Source organism: Chionomys nivalis, chromosome 6 (genome assembly GCF_950005125.1).
Source record: "Chionomys nivalis chromosome 6, mChiNiv1.1, whole genome shotgun sequence".
Lineage (NCBI taxonomy): Eukaryota > Metazoa > Chordata > Mammalia > Rodentia > Cricetidae > Chionomys > Chionomys nivalis.
The window spans coordinates 67,127,916-67,144,774 of record NC_080091.1 but is presented as its reverse complement, the minus strand read 5'-3'; the positions used below and the strand labels follow the sequence as shown (position 1 = coordinate 67,144,774).

Genomic DNA, 16,859 nt, shown 5'->3' with positions numbered 1-16,859 from the left:
TTGTGCTTAGCATGTTTGTTGTGGAATATTAGTTGAAGATGTCTTACATTCATTTATGCTGTGGAATATTTGTTTAATGATACAAAGATGTGTTGTATTCTTTTATGTTGTATTTGTTCAACTCCATGAAGCCGTGTTCTTTTTCTTGCCTGAAACACTGATTGATCTAATAAAAAGCTGAACAGCCAATAGCGAGGCAGAAGAGGGCTACGCAGGGCTCTCAGACAGAGAGAATACATAGAAGGAAAGAGAGAAAATAAAGGGAGGGAGAAAAGGAGGAGAGGAGGATGCCAGGGGCCAGCCAGTCAGCCACACAGCCAGACACAGAATAAGAAGGAAAGAAAAGATACATAGAAACAGAGAAAGGTAAAAGCCCAGAGGCACAAGGTAGATGGGATAATTTAAGAAAAGCTGACTAGAAACAAGTCAAGCTAAGGCAGGGCAATCATGTGTTATTTGGGAGTCTCCATGTGTTATTTGGGAGGTGGGTGGTGGACCCATAATCCTCCTGTGGTGTCGGGGATGTCTCCTTGGCAAATACTAACCCGTGAATACTGGCCACACAGCAAGAAGAATTTTCCAGCCTGAAAGTGTCTCTTTTCCCCTTCAAAATATAAGGCGATGCTTTGGTAGTCTTCATTGGTTGTGTCCTCAGAACCTAGAAGACACAGTCACTGAGTAAAATACCTGAGCGAAACCTGATGATTGCCGTCATCTCCCCAGCCCCTGAAAACGGTTTTATTGTCTAAGATCATCCTGCGTTTCCCATTGCCTTCATGGTGAAGTCTTGCTCACCACTTCTGGTAAATAAATAGCAGGGTTTGGGAAGTGTGGCCTCTCTTGTAATTGACCCACATTTCTGATGGCTGCTCTTATAATTCTACCTCACCTTTAGGCTGCAGGGAGCCTGAAACCCAGCAGGTACCATACGTGCATACATGGTTTAGGTCTCTACAGGAGTGCTTGTGTGTACACCCATCTAGGCTTTCGATTGTAAGAGTCAATGTTGCTATGATAACGAAATATTTATAAGTATGCAGGGAAAACAAAGGCGTTTACCAATGATGTCTGCATAGATTTCCATTTTGTTGTGCTGCTGAGCCAGGGTGAAGGCCTCATTGTTACATTTGGATAGGACCAGGAACTGGATGGCAGACCCATAGTCGCCAAGCTGGAGAAAGAACCTGTGACAAAGGACATTAGTTAGCTGGCCTCTCGTGGCAAGTTTGACTGTGATGGTCAAATTCATCAACTCGACAGGCTCTAGAATCATCCAGGAGGCCATTTTTGGGCATGTCTGAGGCAGTCTCTAAGCTGGGTTGAAGTGTGAGGACCCACAAAAATGTGGGCAGCATCATTCCGTGGGTTAGGACCCCAGACTGAGTAAAAGGAGAAGGGGAGCTGTGCCCAGCATCCACCTCTCTGTGCTCCTGACCCGATGCCATCTAGTCCTGATGTGGTGCCAGCTTCCTGGGACCTGCTACCCACCCTTCTTTCCCTGTGTGACCGACAGGTCTCTCATCAATGTAAGCCAAAATAAAACCCCCCAGTTGCTTTTGTAGGTAGTTTATCCCAGCAATGAGAGAACTAACAAATACCAGGACCTATAAAACAAAATATTTTTCCACTAGGTAAAAATAAAAACTCATCCCATAGCTGTATTCTGAATCACACTCTATACTCGACACATTCACACACGCGGACTGCAACGGTCACTGCAGTGCCTAGAGCTAATAAGAACAGAAAAAGACTCTATACACTTGATGGGGGTCTTTCTTTACACTTGGGTTTTTGGCGGTCCAAACACACAAGTGTGCTGTCACCTGGCTACCATCTTGGCTCCATCCAGAGACTGGGTCTCTCTGACAATGCTGACGGCCTTTTCGGGGTTGTTGAGGTGGTCCAAGTAGATGCGGATGACGCTGTTCCACTGCTTCGCATTCTCATAAGCCAGCACGGCTTCTTTGTACCTGGGAGAGGTGTGACGCGGGTCAGGTGCAGGCTCTCAATGCTGGGAGCCAGCAAATGGTTTCTATTTCCTGTTGTGATGACAGCAGTTGCTCTGTTCTCTTGAACTTCTTTCTCCTTCAGAATCAAATACCTGGTACTCTCCTACTAAAACACATTCCTTTTTACCTTTTTAGAGGTTGTATAAATGGTGTAAGGAACCAATAATAAATTTTATTTTTTCCTATGAATTAATAGAATGCAACTTGTGTACATTCCATTGTGTTTTTTATTTTCAATGGGAAGATTATTATAGCAGTATGGAATTCTTTGAGAAAACTGAAATTACAGACTGCTTCACAGTGATAGACAGAAAGCTTTGACAGCAAGACACAAAATCTTTGTGTGTTCACCTCTAGATGGCACTCAGGACTTCTCAGTTCAGACTAACTCTCTGCTCTTCCAATTTCAGCACGACATTTAAGTGTGTGTTAGTATCTACTTCCCAAGGTTATTTTTCTAAAAGTGGAAGGTGTTACTAATCCCTTAACAGAGGTTATCTGTTAAGGCCTTTTAGCAGATACTTCTGACGTTAATTTCCAAAGACTGAAGAAATTTACACTTCCATCAGCCACACACAAGGGCATTTTTTTTTTTTTTTTTTTTTTTTTTTGGTTTTTCGAGACAGGGTTTCTCTGTGGTTTTGGAGCCTGTCCTGGAACTAGCTCTTGTAGACCAGGCTGGCCTCGAACTCACAGAGATTCGCCTGCCTCTGCCTCCCAAGTGCTAGAATTAAAGGCCTGCGCCACCACCGCCCGGCTAACAAGGGCATTTTGATACTTGTTGTTAGTTCAAAATAAAAATAAGCATCAAATATGGTGGCATGCCTGCACTACCATGGGGAGGAACTTGCAGTGCGCACAGAAGGCAGCTCATTTTGTATTTCCGCCTTGGAGTCCTGCCTTTTTCTCTTTAGCCCCATTTCCTAGTAGTGGTTTTTAGTTTCTTGTGCCTATTAAATTGTAGACATTTTTGTACATAGCTATATTTAGGATTGCACTGTGGCTTAAACAGTATGGGATCCACGTGTCTATTCTTTGCTCCTTCTTGCATCCTGAAGAAATCTTTCTTACCACGTTCATGCCATATTGTGCCAGAACTTCAGTACCGAGCCTTGGTTAGAAGGGACAGCAGACTGTATCTCACACATACAGGCCTGCCATGGCAGAAGGTGTTTACAGTCCGGTACTTCAGCCGACTAGGACCGTGTTAAATGTGTTAATGTGTCTGCACACATGGCTAACCTATCAAGCCTGTGCTCGCTTAGGCTTTTACAGACGTGGGGAACTGTACCTACCTTCCATCCGCCTCTTTGGCTTTGGCATATTGCAGGTGGATCTTTGGAGAGGAGATATGAGGCAGGAGTTCACCAACTTTTGCCCTAGGAAGGTAGAGTTGAGAACAAGATCAGCACCATTCTCGACCAGGAGGAGTTAGCTGCCCACAACTCGCTCTCCTTTCCAGGGGCAGCTATGAGCTTACAAACATCTTGACACCTAGATACAAACCAGATTTAATGGCCTTTTCTCCTGATACCCCCTCCCCCACAAACAGAGAAGGAAGATGAAGGCATTGCCTTAACTCTTTTGGGAAATAAGGATTTTCTTTTCCCAGTACTTTATCTGATTTAGGATGCTCTTTGGGAAGCAGCTATGGATGTGAACTCATCTGTGTAATAACAACAGAGACAGAGGCAGAGCCAAGTGAGAGAACAGCCTGGACAGTAGGAAGAGCGGCAGAGACAAGTGGGGAGAGCCCAGACATACCCCTTTCCAAAGCTACTTGGAAGCAAACTGGCCAGCCCTTACCAGTTCTTACAGCGGATGTAGACAGAGGCGGCTTTGTCGTAATACTGGCCTTTTTCATATAGCTGGGCGGCTTCTGAAAATTGCTACAATAATAAAGGGAACGTAAGACACTAACTCTGCTATAACCTGGTCACATGAATATTTATAAAGACAAAGGAGTACCTTCATGTTCTCCAGGATGGCTCCGCAGTCTCTTTTAAGGACCCTGCTGGGGTGTTTGAGGGCTTGGTTAACCCCTCGACGGATGTCTCCCATCCTTATGGACATCTGAGCCACTCCGGCCAGGCACACTTCGTCGTGTTCCTGCAACAGCAAGGCAAGGCCTCTAACACAGTGAACCCCAGCACAGAGGTCATGCTCCTCCCCTCTGTCGTTTTCAGATTTACTTTCATCTGCCATTTTAAGAAACTCACAATTTTGAAATTAACACTTAAAAATCAATTAATACAAAGTTACTTTTTCTTCTTAGAGGTCTTGACCTTTTATACTTAGGAAATTTTGCTATTCCTTGTGAGGATGCCTTGTTTTATGCCTCTTGGTATAAAATCCTATCTAGAAGTAACATACTGGCTATTACAGTATGAATGCTACAAATAAATAAAATTGAGGGAATCATTAATCAAACTGAAGATCTCTGTACTAGGTAGGATTACACATAACTTCATCTACAACTGTTCAAGTCATTAACAACTACTAAACTTGCCATATTTGCAACAGGGTCTCTCTAAGTGTTCTGGCTAACCTTAAAACTCGCTAAGTCAGCCAGGCGGTGGTGACACACGCCTTTAATCCCAGCACTCGGGGGTAGAGGCAGGCAGATCTTTGTGAGTTTGAGACCAGCCTGATCTGTAAGAGCTAGTTCTAGAACAGGCACCAAGCACACATAGAAACCCTGTCTCAGGAAAACAAAACAAAACAAAACCCAGCTTGCTAAGTAATTCAAGCTGGCCTCAAACTCAAAGCAATCCTTCTGTCTCAGCCTCCCAACTCCTAGGATTACAGGCATATGCCACCATACCTGGCAAGATCTTTTTGAATAACTCATCTTTTCTAGAGAAATGCTGTGTCAGACTGGGTTCTGTCCACAGCAGTGTGTCCACTGAACTTGCTGTAATGGCAGCACTGTCTTCTTCCTTCCCCATTAGCACACAAGCTAATGGTTACCAGGGGCTACTGAGCGTCTGAAATGTGGCTCATGAAAAGGAGTAGGATTTTACTTCATTTTTAACAATCCAAACTGCCATATAGCTACTTGCTACTGTATTTGATAGTATAAAGAATGAACCAAAACAGATGGGACCAAACAAAGATGTTGACAGCGGGCTGGTGAGATGGCTTGGTGGGTAAAGGTAGCCATCCAACTTGAGGACCTGAGTTTGATTCCCCTGGAGCTGCTATGGTAGAGATATCTATAAGTTGTCGTCTGACAGCCATCTATAGGGTGTGACATGCATGCCCCCTCCTCCCAGCCCACAATCAGTAAGTAGATATAATTTCTAATCACAAATTTATTTTATTATTTTATGTGTATGGGTGTTTTGCCAGCATGTATGCCTATGGACCACATGTGCCTAGAGTTAAGGACAATTGTGAGCCACCATGTGGGTACTGGGGCTTGATGCTGGGTCCTCTGGAAGAGCAGCTAGTGCCTTAACCACTGAGCCATCTCTCCAGCCCAGCAATTACAGAAATGTCATAAGAGCAAAAGTCTTATGGAATCATAGTTGGCCCGTGACACGTATGTACTTAATACGGACTTAAAAAAAGAAATCAACAGGTAAAGCTCAACCTGGGTCTATTGTGTGCAAACCTGTGGCGCCTTGCACAGCCTTTCCGAGTCAGTGCACACCACCCCTTTAAGCTAAGAGCATCTAACGGAACTGTCTTTGGATGTGCCATGCTTTTTCACCAATTTTTCTCACTCAGTACACTGGCCTATAAATGAGATGAAATAAAAATTTACTTCCAATCTTCATTAGGAGCTCATATCTAGGATATAATGGCAAACAGATGCAATAAATAAAAATCTTTCACCTCCTTTAGTTTTGTGAGGTTAACGTAACTTAAGCATCTTCTCGTAAAGCCGTTAGTAAGCTGGACAGTTAGATCACTGCTAGACACTGAAAAATGACAATGCAAGCGAGACTCGGGTTTGAAAATGAACAGAAAACACACTCCTGGAGAATTCGGCGTACTTTATATTTCTGTAAGGTTACCTTATTTTCTCCTGTGATCCCTTTTTCGTAATGAGCCAAAGCATTTACATAATCACCCCTGAAAGAAAAAAATCGCAGTGAATTAATTTATATTTAAGACTTTTAGCTACATACACAGAGCTTTAAAGAGACTCTTTGTCGCCTAGTAGCTTACGCTCAGGAAAGATGCTCCACACCACAGATGCTGGCATCCATCAGAGTGCATCATGCTCTTATCTCGGTACTCTAACATTCCGAGTTGTGCCATAAGGTACTACAATGTGCTATGTTAGGCTTTTCAGGAAGGCCATGGCATATTTTATGGGTTACTTTTAGTTAATTATTTCCTTTAGGGAAAAAATGACAATCACATAGTCATAGAAACCCATTTTTCCAAGTGCCCAATATTTGTAAGAATGTACCGGGCAAGAATCTGGGTTGCAGCCTGTGAAATGGCTCAGCAGTTACGGCACTACCTGCCAGGCCTGGCCTCAGTTGATTCCTGGGACCCACTTGGTGAAGGGACAAAAGTGATTCCTGAAAGTTGTTTTCTGAGCCGCACACATGTGCCATGATGTGTGCATGCACACACACACCCCACACACATTGTAATAAAAAAGCTAAAATTTTTTCAAATTACTTTTTAAAATTCTATCAGCAGAGTATGACGATGACAGGGGAATGAACTAAACATAAAGAAAAGAGTCTGAGTTGCTTCTATGAATGATAGGTGTGGAAGGGTACACGTGTCACTACAGTGTGGACAGCTCCGGTCCTTATTCTGGTCAAAAGGACAACATGTGGGCTTGCTAAGATGGTTAGCAGGCAAACCTACTTTTCACAGATGCCTGCTGGTCTGCCTTCCATCCCCTGAACCATGCTGGAAGGAGCGAACTGACCGCAAACACTGTTTTCTGACCTCCACATGCGCACTGTGGGATATGTACACACTTAGGTGTGTGTGCACACGCTTGTGTACATGCCCAAGTGTGTACATAGCCCATATTCACACACATGTGTAAATGACTTGTGCAAAGGATCACCTACGCTATAATTGTGCTAGTGCTGAGCTGCCTGACAGAAGAGCTGAGGACAATAAACGTGTTTTGGATCAGTTTTCAGAGGTTTCGATCCATGGCAGGGACACATGGCTACTTCATGGTGGCCAAGAAGCAGAGGAAGAGGAGGGTCCAGAGACCCAATATGGTGTTCAGGGCACCAATGACTTAACTTCCTTATACTAGCCCCAGCCTCCTTTCCTATGTCACAGGCTGGAAATCACCTCTTCAACCCATGGTCTTTGGCTACACTGTGGATCCAGAATAGCAATAATAGTTCCTGTATCTGACTGCAAAAACACAGACCTGCAAATCTACAACCAGCTCTTCAGCTGTAGGTCATGGTCCCAGAGCTGAGTGTGGGCATCACAGAAACATTTGATACAGTAAAAGCAATAATAATAAAAAAAAATCAATCAGAATAAAACACAAAGAGCCAAGGTGTTTCTGGCAGGGCTAATTAGTGTCACATCATGTGACTTCGCTGCCGTCTTGGCTCTGGATACACTGCACTATGCACGCTACACGCCGTACAGTGCCAGTGAAACTGCCGGAAGCTTCCTGGCTCAGATCCAAAGCTACTGAACATTATAATCTGCCATGTTTTTACTATACATACAGTCTTCTGCTCTTACAGAACCATGATGGCTTAACTATAGCTTAATCAGGGCTTAACTGTGCAAAACAACATTTAACATTTCTCCTACCACATTCATCAGCATGTAAGTATCAAATTAGGATATACAATACATGCATTGTATTGTGTTAGAACATTTGATTTTCAAAATTCTTCTCTGAGTTGTTGACTTGAGTTTCATTTAAAAAAAAAATCATTCAGCCGGGCGGTGGTGGCGCATGCCTTTAATCCCAGCACTCGGGAGGCAAAGGCAGGCGGATCTCTGTGAGTTCGAGACCAGCCTGGTCTACAAGAGCTAGTTCTAGGACAGGCTCCAAAACCACAGAGAAACCCTGTCTCAAAAAAAAAGAAAACCAAAAAAAAAAAAAAAAATCATTCATTGAATTTTGGCTTGGGATGAGGACAGAATTTCTAACAATTTCTGAAATGGCCCTAAACATAGTTTTGGCATTTGTACTATGTATTTATGTGAAGCATCGACAGATCACAATATCAATAAACTCTGAAAAAAATAACAATGTTCTATGCCTTACAGTAAAGAATGTTCAGGCAAATTTAATTTTTTATATAAGAATAAACAAGCACATACATTTTATTAGTATTCAAATCTGTTTTCTTCTTTAATAAATTGTTTTATATATATATATATATATATCAAAGAATTGTGTGTGTGCATGTGCCTGTGTGCCCTGAGCATAAATGTGTGTATGACCTTGTGACCTTGCATATCTATGTGGAGGCCAGAGGGTGACGTCAGGCATTTGCCTCTATTGCTTTCCAACTTTTATTTTTCTTTCTTTTCTATTTTCTGGTTTTTTGAGACAGGGTTTTCCTGTGTAACAGCCCTGGCTGTCCTGGAGCTAGCTCTTGTAGACCAGGCTGGCCTCAAACTCACAGAGATCTGTCTCTGCCTCCTGAGTGCTGCCCAATTCCACCTTATGTTTTAAAAATATTAACATTTATTTTATGCACCTGGGTGTTTGCCTTCATATGCACATGCATGTGTGCTAGCTACCCAGAGGCCGGAAGAGGACACTGTATCCACCGGAACTACAGTTACACCATCATGTGGGTGTTGAGAACCTTACCCAGGTCCTCTCCAAGAACAGCAAGTACTCTGGACTGTAGGGCCATCTCTCTAGCCTTCCTCCTTATTTTTCTAACAGGATCTTTCACTGAACCTGGAGCTCACCAACTGGCTGGGATACCCCACCTCCCATCTGCCTGTAGGGGTCGATTATACAGGCCAATATTCCTAATGGTATGGTGGTCATAATTCTGAGCGACCTGGCAAGACACAATTTGCACCTTCCACACAGAAGCTGGTCGCTTAGCCTTTGATAGTGATAGTGAGACAACCTGACGCCACCCAAAGCCAGTAGTCAGGATATGCTAATGTTCTGCTCCTTCTATTGTAATTTAGGAGGTCGCCTGGGGAAGAGGTGGTTTTTCAGTCTAGGTGACAGAGCAGGCATAGTTGTAGATGTGACCTAAGTAATTCTCCCTGCTACCTAGAGAACAGAATGCTAACGAACTTCCCCCTCAGTTTATCTTTTGATATAAAACTGGATAATAAACACAGGTGATTGTCAGGATTTGAATGGACCCCGAGACTCCCTCCTGATATTGCCCTGTGAACTGTGCCTCAATTATTCCCACACCTCCACTCTGGTACGAGAAATGGTTTACGTCTGGGCTGGACCCTGACACCTGCCTGGCTTTTTCTTTTCTTATTGGCATGGTGCTGGGGATGCAAACTCAGGTCCTGTGTTTGCACAGCAAGCTCTTTACCCACTAAGCCGCATTGCTAGTCCCCACAAATGCATAAAAATAACTTCCTTATGAATTAACAGCAGATGTTTGGTTTCTGTTGCACAAACATTTCTCAGGCAAAGGGGTTGCAAACGGATAAAGTTTGAGAGGCTCTGGTCTGACAGACTTCATTACTTGCATTTTCCAGAACAGTGACTTGCAAAAACCTTTTATTTGAGCTGTCTTCCTCTGAGCAACCACCCCTCCACTGCAGGCAGTTAGCTCTGAAATGGCATTGAGATCCACCCAAGCGCCCTTGTCAGCTAAGGAGAAAGACTCCGCTTCTGCGGGGCTTGTTCAGTTTCGGAATCTACCTCTGGATAAAAAGACTGACAGATGAAAAGATCGGGAGGGAAGCTGTGCTGCTGATTGAAGATCTCTTTCATCAGCCCAGGGCTTCACAACCAGCAATTTCCTGAGGAGGAATGTCTAATTTGGGTCCAATTACATCAGCCCACCTGGGGACACCTCCTGACAAGAAGAATTACAGTTCCTTGCTCAGGATCCTGCTCAATTAGGAGACCCTACATTAAGGTTTTGGAGCTCTGTTTATTTTTAGCTCAGCTACTTTACTATTATTTCATTTGGACCTCTCGCAGGAATTGAGCTGACTGGAATAACCCCCACTCGAGAGCTAACTCTCTCTAGACTTGACAGAGCTGTCCTTTCTTGACAGTCAGGGTTGTGGGTACCAAATGAAACTCATGGGGCTGACACAGGCAGAAGAGCCTTGGGTGCTGAGATCAGCTGTGCAGGGTACTGGGGTGCTTGGTAAGAAGATACACCTGGTTATCACTGGGGACAATTCTGAACTGTTAGGTGCTCGGCACGTTAGGTTAGGGGTGCGAGCACGCACAAATAACATCGAAAGCTTCACGGACACATGCCACCACCAAAGCTTCCCATTGACCTATCAGAGCTAACTCCAGTCAGGTGAAGTGGGAGAGTTTGCAACAAAAACATCACAGAAAGAAGTTAAAAATCAGTCTCCTGAATGGTCCAAGGGCTCTCGGAGATACGTGTGCTGATAAGGTACACACTGGGTGATTCTTTTCTCTTAGATGGAGATGGAAGGTCATGGCACTGGGGCCTGGTCTCTTGTACTATGCACTAAGTTTCCAATATGTTCATTTTGATGAGTGGACATTGTTGTTTTCAAGTCACAAGCTAAACAAGCAACATTGCCACTTAATTACACCCTAGCCCCCTGGATTCATTGCATATATATTTTTAATTTTTAAAACAATTTAAACTTTTATATATGGGTATGTATAGGTACCCACAGGGACCAGAGACATCAGATCACCTTGGAGCTGAAGTTACAGGTGATTATGAGCTGCCTGATGTGAGTGCTGGGAATTGAACCTGGGGTCTCATCAAGAGCAGCAAACACTCTAACTGCTGAGCCATCTCCCCAGCTTCACAGATTTACTTTTAAAAGGTAAATATGTGGCAAAAGCTTAAATTAAAAATGACCAAGAAGAAATATATCCAAAAAGCTTTTACCTAGGAATAGAAAATTTTATTTCTCTCACACATGTGTGTAGAGTTTTTTGGGGGAGGCTGGAAGAGGGCATCTGAAACCCTGAACCAGTTAAGAGCCATTGGATTTGGGTGCTCAGAACCAAACCCAGGTCCTTTGGAAAAGCAGCAAGTGCTCTTAACCGCTGAGCATCTCTCCAGTCCCCAGACAGAAAAGTTTTAAATGAGGTATCCTGATTAGAAATGAAAGAGTACTTTCTGGTATAATAATTTGTACAACTAAAATTTGTCTGATAATATCCTTAATGAATCAATTGTATGAACATCATGCAGAATTATGTAAGAATGTTTTTTGAAAAATAAATATACCTGGGGACATGAGACTTGGAGAACTGGCCTACACCTTCAGAGGCGTGGGTGTGGCCTTGCTGCCTGCTGCAGTGGGTGAGCTAGCTGGGGCAGTGCTGGACACTTAGCCTGGTGGTGAGGATGAAGGAGAGCTGGCAGGCCAACCAACCCAGCTACCACCCAGGCCCAGAACCGGGACTATGAGTTGGCCCACTCCAACATCCACCTCATTTATAAACTGCAGGAACATGGGAAGGGGCCCGACCTGCAGATCCAAAGCTGCAGGATCCATGACACAGGGCAACAATAGAATATCCAAGAGGAGTCCCAGTGAGGGCCCAGTGGAAGCTAGAGGTCTCAAACCAGACCAGTGACTCAGGGCAATGAACACTTACAGGTAAAGATGAATGGACTAAAGGGTGCACTATGTGACTCACTGTGCCACACTACAGCTTCCACACCAAGACTTTTTATTTTATTTTTGTGGAGGGAGGTTGCAAGGGCAGAGGGAGGATATAAAGGGATTGGGAGATGAATGAGATTGGGATATATGGTGTGAAATCCACAAAGAATCAATAAAAAGGTTTTAAAAAGCAAATATAACCACAGACTAGCATTTTTCAATATTCTAATATTTTTGGATTTAGAATGTATCTTAGTAAATGTTGAGAAAAATTGTCCAGTTTTGGTGCCACCAGTGCCTGTGTGAGTTCTGAAAATAAATGACTCAGCTATAGTTAGGTGCTTTGGGGCAGTGACCACAGCTGGACATTAATTTAAAACTGACTGATGTGGGTTCCCCCTCTGTATGCTGTGAACACCACTGGTTAATAAAGAAACTGTCTTAGGCCTGCACAGGGAATAGAGGTAGGCGGGGGAACTAAACTGTAGGCAGAGTAAGGGAGAAGCCATGTAGTGCACGCCCCCCCCTCCCCCTACCTCTGCCAAGACAAGATGCCGGAACTTACCCGGTAAGCCACAACCATGTGGCGATACACAGATTAATGGAAATGGGTTAAATTAAGATGTAAGAGCCAATAAGAAGCTAGAGCTAATAGGCCAAGCAGTGATTTAAATAATATAGTTTTTTGTGTGATTATTTTGGGTCTGAGCTGCCAGGTGGCCAGGGAAACCAACAAGAGACTACAACAACTGACTACTGAACACTTCTGAAATTACTTTATGCAGCACTGAAATAAGAGTCTGTCAATTAAGCACACTGGCCAATGTGTAGCTAAGATGGCTTCACAATCAAGAATACTAGAACACCTGGGCAATGCTGGCCCACACCTTTAACCCCAGCACTCAGGAGACAAAGGCAGGTGAGTCTCTCTGAGTTCGAGGCCAGCCTGTTCTACATAGAGAGTTCTAGGACAGCCAAGGCTACACAGAGAAATCCTGTCTTGAAAAACAAAAAAAAAAAAAAGAAAAACTAGAACATTCTAAATTATTCAAAATAGACTGTGGTATTTCCAAAGATACGAAAAGGTCTGTGAAGCAGAATCATGCGTCATGCAGGGTTATTACGCAAGCGCTGGCCCTTTGTCCGAGGGGAAGCTTCTGCATTGACTTTCACCACTACTGAGTTTACATCTATGCAGTTCAATTCACAAGAGAAAAAATTCTACAACTTTTAAGTTATGGGTTGAAGCTGCTTCCCACCCTCCCACCCTCCATATATTGGAATTTACCTGCCGCTGTGATAGCACCAGGAGGTAGGAACTCTGAGTCATTGGAGCCATGATTAAAAGGGCTCAGGGTGGAAGGGCACACTCTCTCCTGTTCTTTAGCCTTCCATAGCATAAGAATTCAAAGCCAAGCCTAACCCAAATAATGTTGGTGTCTTCAACTTGAATTTCCTAGCTTCTACAGCTGTGAGAAATTTTTATTTTTTTAAAAAATAACTGCTTTTTTTTTTTTTTTTGGGTTTTGGTTTTTTGAGACAGGGTTTCTCTGTGTTACAGCCTTGGCTGTCCTGGAACTCCCTCTGTAGACCAGGCTGGCGTCAAACTCACAGAGATCCACCTGCTTCTGCCTCCCGAGTGCTGGGATTAAAGGCGTGCGCCACCACCGCCCACCTGATTTGCTTTATTTTTAATTATGTGTAATTACGTGTGTGAGTATGGACACGTGTGTGGATAACGGCAGAGTCCAGAGGTGAGGGATCCCCGGGAGCTGGAGTTACAGGTGGTCGTGAGGCAAACAGCATGCATGCTGGGAACTGAACTGGGGTCCCTTGGAGGAGGGCTCTTAACCACTGAGCTGTCTGTCTCCCCAGCCTGAACTTCCGGTCTCAGACATTCCGACAACAGCGCAAACAGGCCGAGATGCGGACCGCACTTCAGAGTTTGGTGCTCTGCATACTGTTGCTGGCTAAACGTCACTCGCAATATTTAGACTCTAAATGAGGAAAATAAATCTTAGACACAAACTTGGACTCTAAAGCTGAAAATGAAAGTGGAGAAGTATAAGAACGAGACATCATTGGACAGATAAAACATTTTCTGGAATCCTGCCTCCACCATTATTAAGGAATGGCCTTGTCTGGCACTGGTGGCACATGCCTTTAATCCCAGCATCCGGGAGGCAGAGGCAGGTGGATCTCTGAGTTCGAGGCCAGCCTGGCCTACAGAGTGAGTTTAGTCAAACCCTGTCTTGATCTCCCCACTACCCCATAAAAAGAAAGGCCTAATCAGTGACCGTCTGGAACTGTGGACATGTAGCCGTTAGTTACTGATCAGAAGACGTGGGCCAGGGCTTACGTGAACTCCAGCTGGATGGCGTACTCTTTGGATATGAAGGGGATCTGGTCCGGAGCCAGGCGCTTCGCCAGCTGCAGGGCGCTGTCCCAGTGCTGCAGGTCCCGCCTCATCTGTCCGGGAGACAAAGTCCTGAGGTCCAGGAAGGCAAAGTGCTTTGCAAAGTTGCTACATAGAGCCAGGCTCAGTAAAAGCGATTACATTCTTCTTTTGTTTAAATCATGAAACTTTCTATTTACGAAGATAGTGCTATAATATACATTTTGAAAGGCAGTGATAGAACCTTCTAGACTGGACAAATATCTTAGTTCTAATGGAAGTTTGTGTTCCTCTCAAAAGTCAAGTCTATCTAAAAATAAACATTGTATTCTTTAGTAGTTTTCCCAATAGTGAGACAGTAAAGCTAAGGTAATCAATTAATTTAAAATTTCACCTTAGAAGGACACCAATAAAAAATTAGGAAATACTTTAGGAATTGATTTCCTTCCTTTCTCCTTTCCTCCCTCCTTCCCTTTCTTCTTTCCTCCCTCCCTCCCTTCCTTTTTTCTTTCCTTCCTTCCTTGGTGAAGTGGGATTTAGCTACATATTCCTGGCTGTCCTGGAACTCCCTATGAAGTCCAGGCTGGACTTGCATTTACAGTAACCTTCCACCTTCCCAGTCTGTTTCCTGCTGGGGTTGCAGGCAGGAGCCACTATCCCTGGCCTGGGACTGATGCATGTTTCTTTCTCCTTCAAGTTACACTCGTTTATGTCCGTGCTCGCTGGTGCACAGGTGTCACAGTGCGTGTGGAAGTCAGGGGACAACTCTCAAGGGTCAGTTTTCTCTTTGCATCTGGTGGGTCCTGGGAATCAAGGTCAAGTCATCTTCTGCCCTGATACAGTTTCTCAGCTAATCTGAAGCTGTATAGCATCAGAAAACAACACATAAAGCATCTTTCTTCCTGATTCTCACTCTTAAAAATCTTTGGCATTCAATCCTAAACATACTAGGTAAGCACTGAAGAGTTCGTCCAGCTCATTCCTCACTGATTTAGACTGTAAAGAATTTACCATAGCCAACTTTCCCAAGTGCTATTCCCTTGCCAGGTCCTGGTCTAGAACATCAGTTTGTTTTACTTTTCACAGCTACCTTTTGTAATGTTCTTGTACCCATTTCAGAGACCTGGAAACTGAAGCAAAGACAGGCTAGGTCTTGCGCAATGCTACATGGCTAGTATGAGACAGAGCAGTGGGATGCAGGGCTCTCCACCTGCCTTATTTGTTCTGCATGGTGAGGCTGAAGGAGCTGTTACAGAACTATTACAGAGCAGAGTGCTATTAACCCTCTATTCTGAACCATCACCTCAGGGCCTTTACAAAGTTAATGGCACTTGTATAGCTATTATACAAGATTATATTTATATTGTATATCATAATGTAACTATATTATAAAAGATGGATACAGTTTAGTTTCAATATCTGTGAGAAAAGATGTGTTTTCTTGCTTATTTCTGGCCACTACTAGCTATATAAATTACTTTTAATTAGTTGTACTATAAACCCATTTTCTTACCAACTACCCTGAGGGTTAGGCATTACCCACACTTTAAAGAAGCCAGACCTTGGTTGAGGTCAAAGGACAGTCCCAAGGTCACGCACAGTTGGAATCAGATCCAGGTGTGTCCACGTCACAAGTCTGTGTCTCCCTGCCCTCCCAGACAGAGTCTTGCTATGTAGTCCTGGCTAGCCTAGAACTTGTTCTTTGGACCAGGCAGACGTTGAACTACAGGAGTCCTCCTGCCTCTGCCTCTGAGTTCCTGGATTTACAGGGAGGCACCACAGGCCGGCTGGTCTATACCCTTTCACTGCCTGTACCGCCAGGCTTCCGTCCCCTTCTGCCTCTGAACTCACATCAGCATTTGGTTCAGTCCTTCTGCAACCTTCAGCTCTAACACAGAGGGGAATTTCAAGCAGCAACTTGAAGATCAAGTGCTTCAGTGTCCTCATGTGGAAACTAGAGAAAACACAGCACTAACCCATGAGATGGACTGTTGTGGAGGTTAACTGACCTCACACAGCGCTACCCTATAAGATGGACCATTGTGGAGGTTAACTGACCTCACACAGCGCTACCCCGTAAGACGGACCGTTGCGGAGGTTAACTGACCTAATACAGGTTAAGAGCTTAGCATGGCACCTGGCAACACGGGCAACCAATAAACAGCACCTACTTTTCTTTTACGGTTTCTGTAAGTTCCATAGTCTGCTCTCCTTGGGCACATTTAGACTTTGAATTAGTTAGCAATGCTACAATACCACATCTTTTTCATCCCTCCACTGAATGCAGAGTGAAAGTGGTTTTGACATTAATGAGTACTCAGGGGCCTGGGAGCAGGACGGCTATACTTCAGGAGAGGAAGACAGGTGGTGTCTGGTGCTGAGAAGTCAGCCTACACAGCGGGGCAGCTGCCTGCTTCCCTTTGCTGTCATACCTCCAGGGCAGCCACAGGGCAGTTGGATGCCAGGTACAGGTCCTGAGCCAGGTTGAAATCATTAGTAAACATGGCGAGATGTCCTGCCAGAAGATTGTAGTCCTCGATTCCCTACAAATAAAAGTTTCAATGAGAAGAAATACAAGGATTTTAGTTTTCAAAAGGCTTTGCTCAGTAGGAAGTGGTACCAGTCCACCTATTCAGCTGTTTCAATAAAGACTGACTGAAATGTAGAAGGTTGGATGAGCAGCATCTACACTTTAGTCCGTGACTCACGAGACA

The 16,859-nt window shown here is 44.1% G+C and overlaps 1 protein-coding gene across 3 annotated transcripts in view; it reads right to left on the bottom strand.

Moving 5' to 3' along the window:
* Positions 1 to 16,859, bottom strand: part of Wdr19 (WD repeat domain 19) — a 64,313-nt gene that overhangs the window by 14,458 nt on the left and 32,996 nt on the right. For all 3 annotated transcript variants that reach the window (XM_057771019.1, XM_057771018.1, XM_057771020.1), the window contains exons 19-27: positions 16,578 to 16,688; positions 14,110 to 14,219; positions 6,032 to 6,089; positions 3,978 to 4,118; positions 3,816 to 3,898; positions 3,305 to 3,388; positions 1,824 to 1,970; positions 1,060 to 1,184; positions 546 to 658 (exon numbers count right to left, since the gene is read on the bottom strand). In XM_057771019.1, coding sequence (XP_057627002.1) covers positions 546 to 658; positions 1,060 to 1,184; positions 1,824 to 1,970; positions 3,305 to 3,388; positions 3,816 to 3,898; positions 3,978 to 4,118; positions 6,032 to 6,089; positions 14,110 to 14,219; positions 16,578 to 16,688 — 972 coding nt within the window. The remainder of the gene's footprint in view (positions 1 to 545; positions 659 to 1,059; positions 1,185 to 1,823; positions 1,971 to 3,304; positions 3,389 to 3,815; positions 3,899 to 3,977; positions 4,119 to 6,031; positions 6,090 to 14,109; positions 14,220 to 16,577; positions 16,689 to 16,859) is intronic.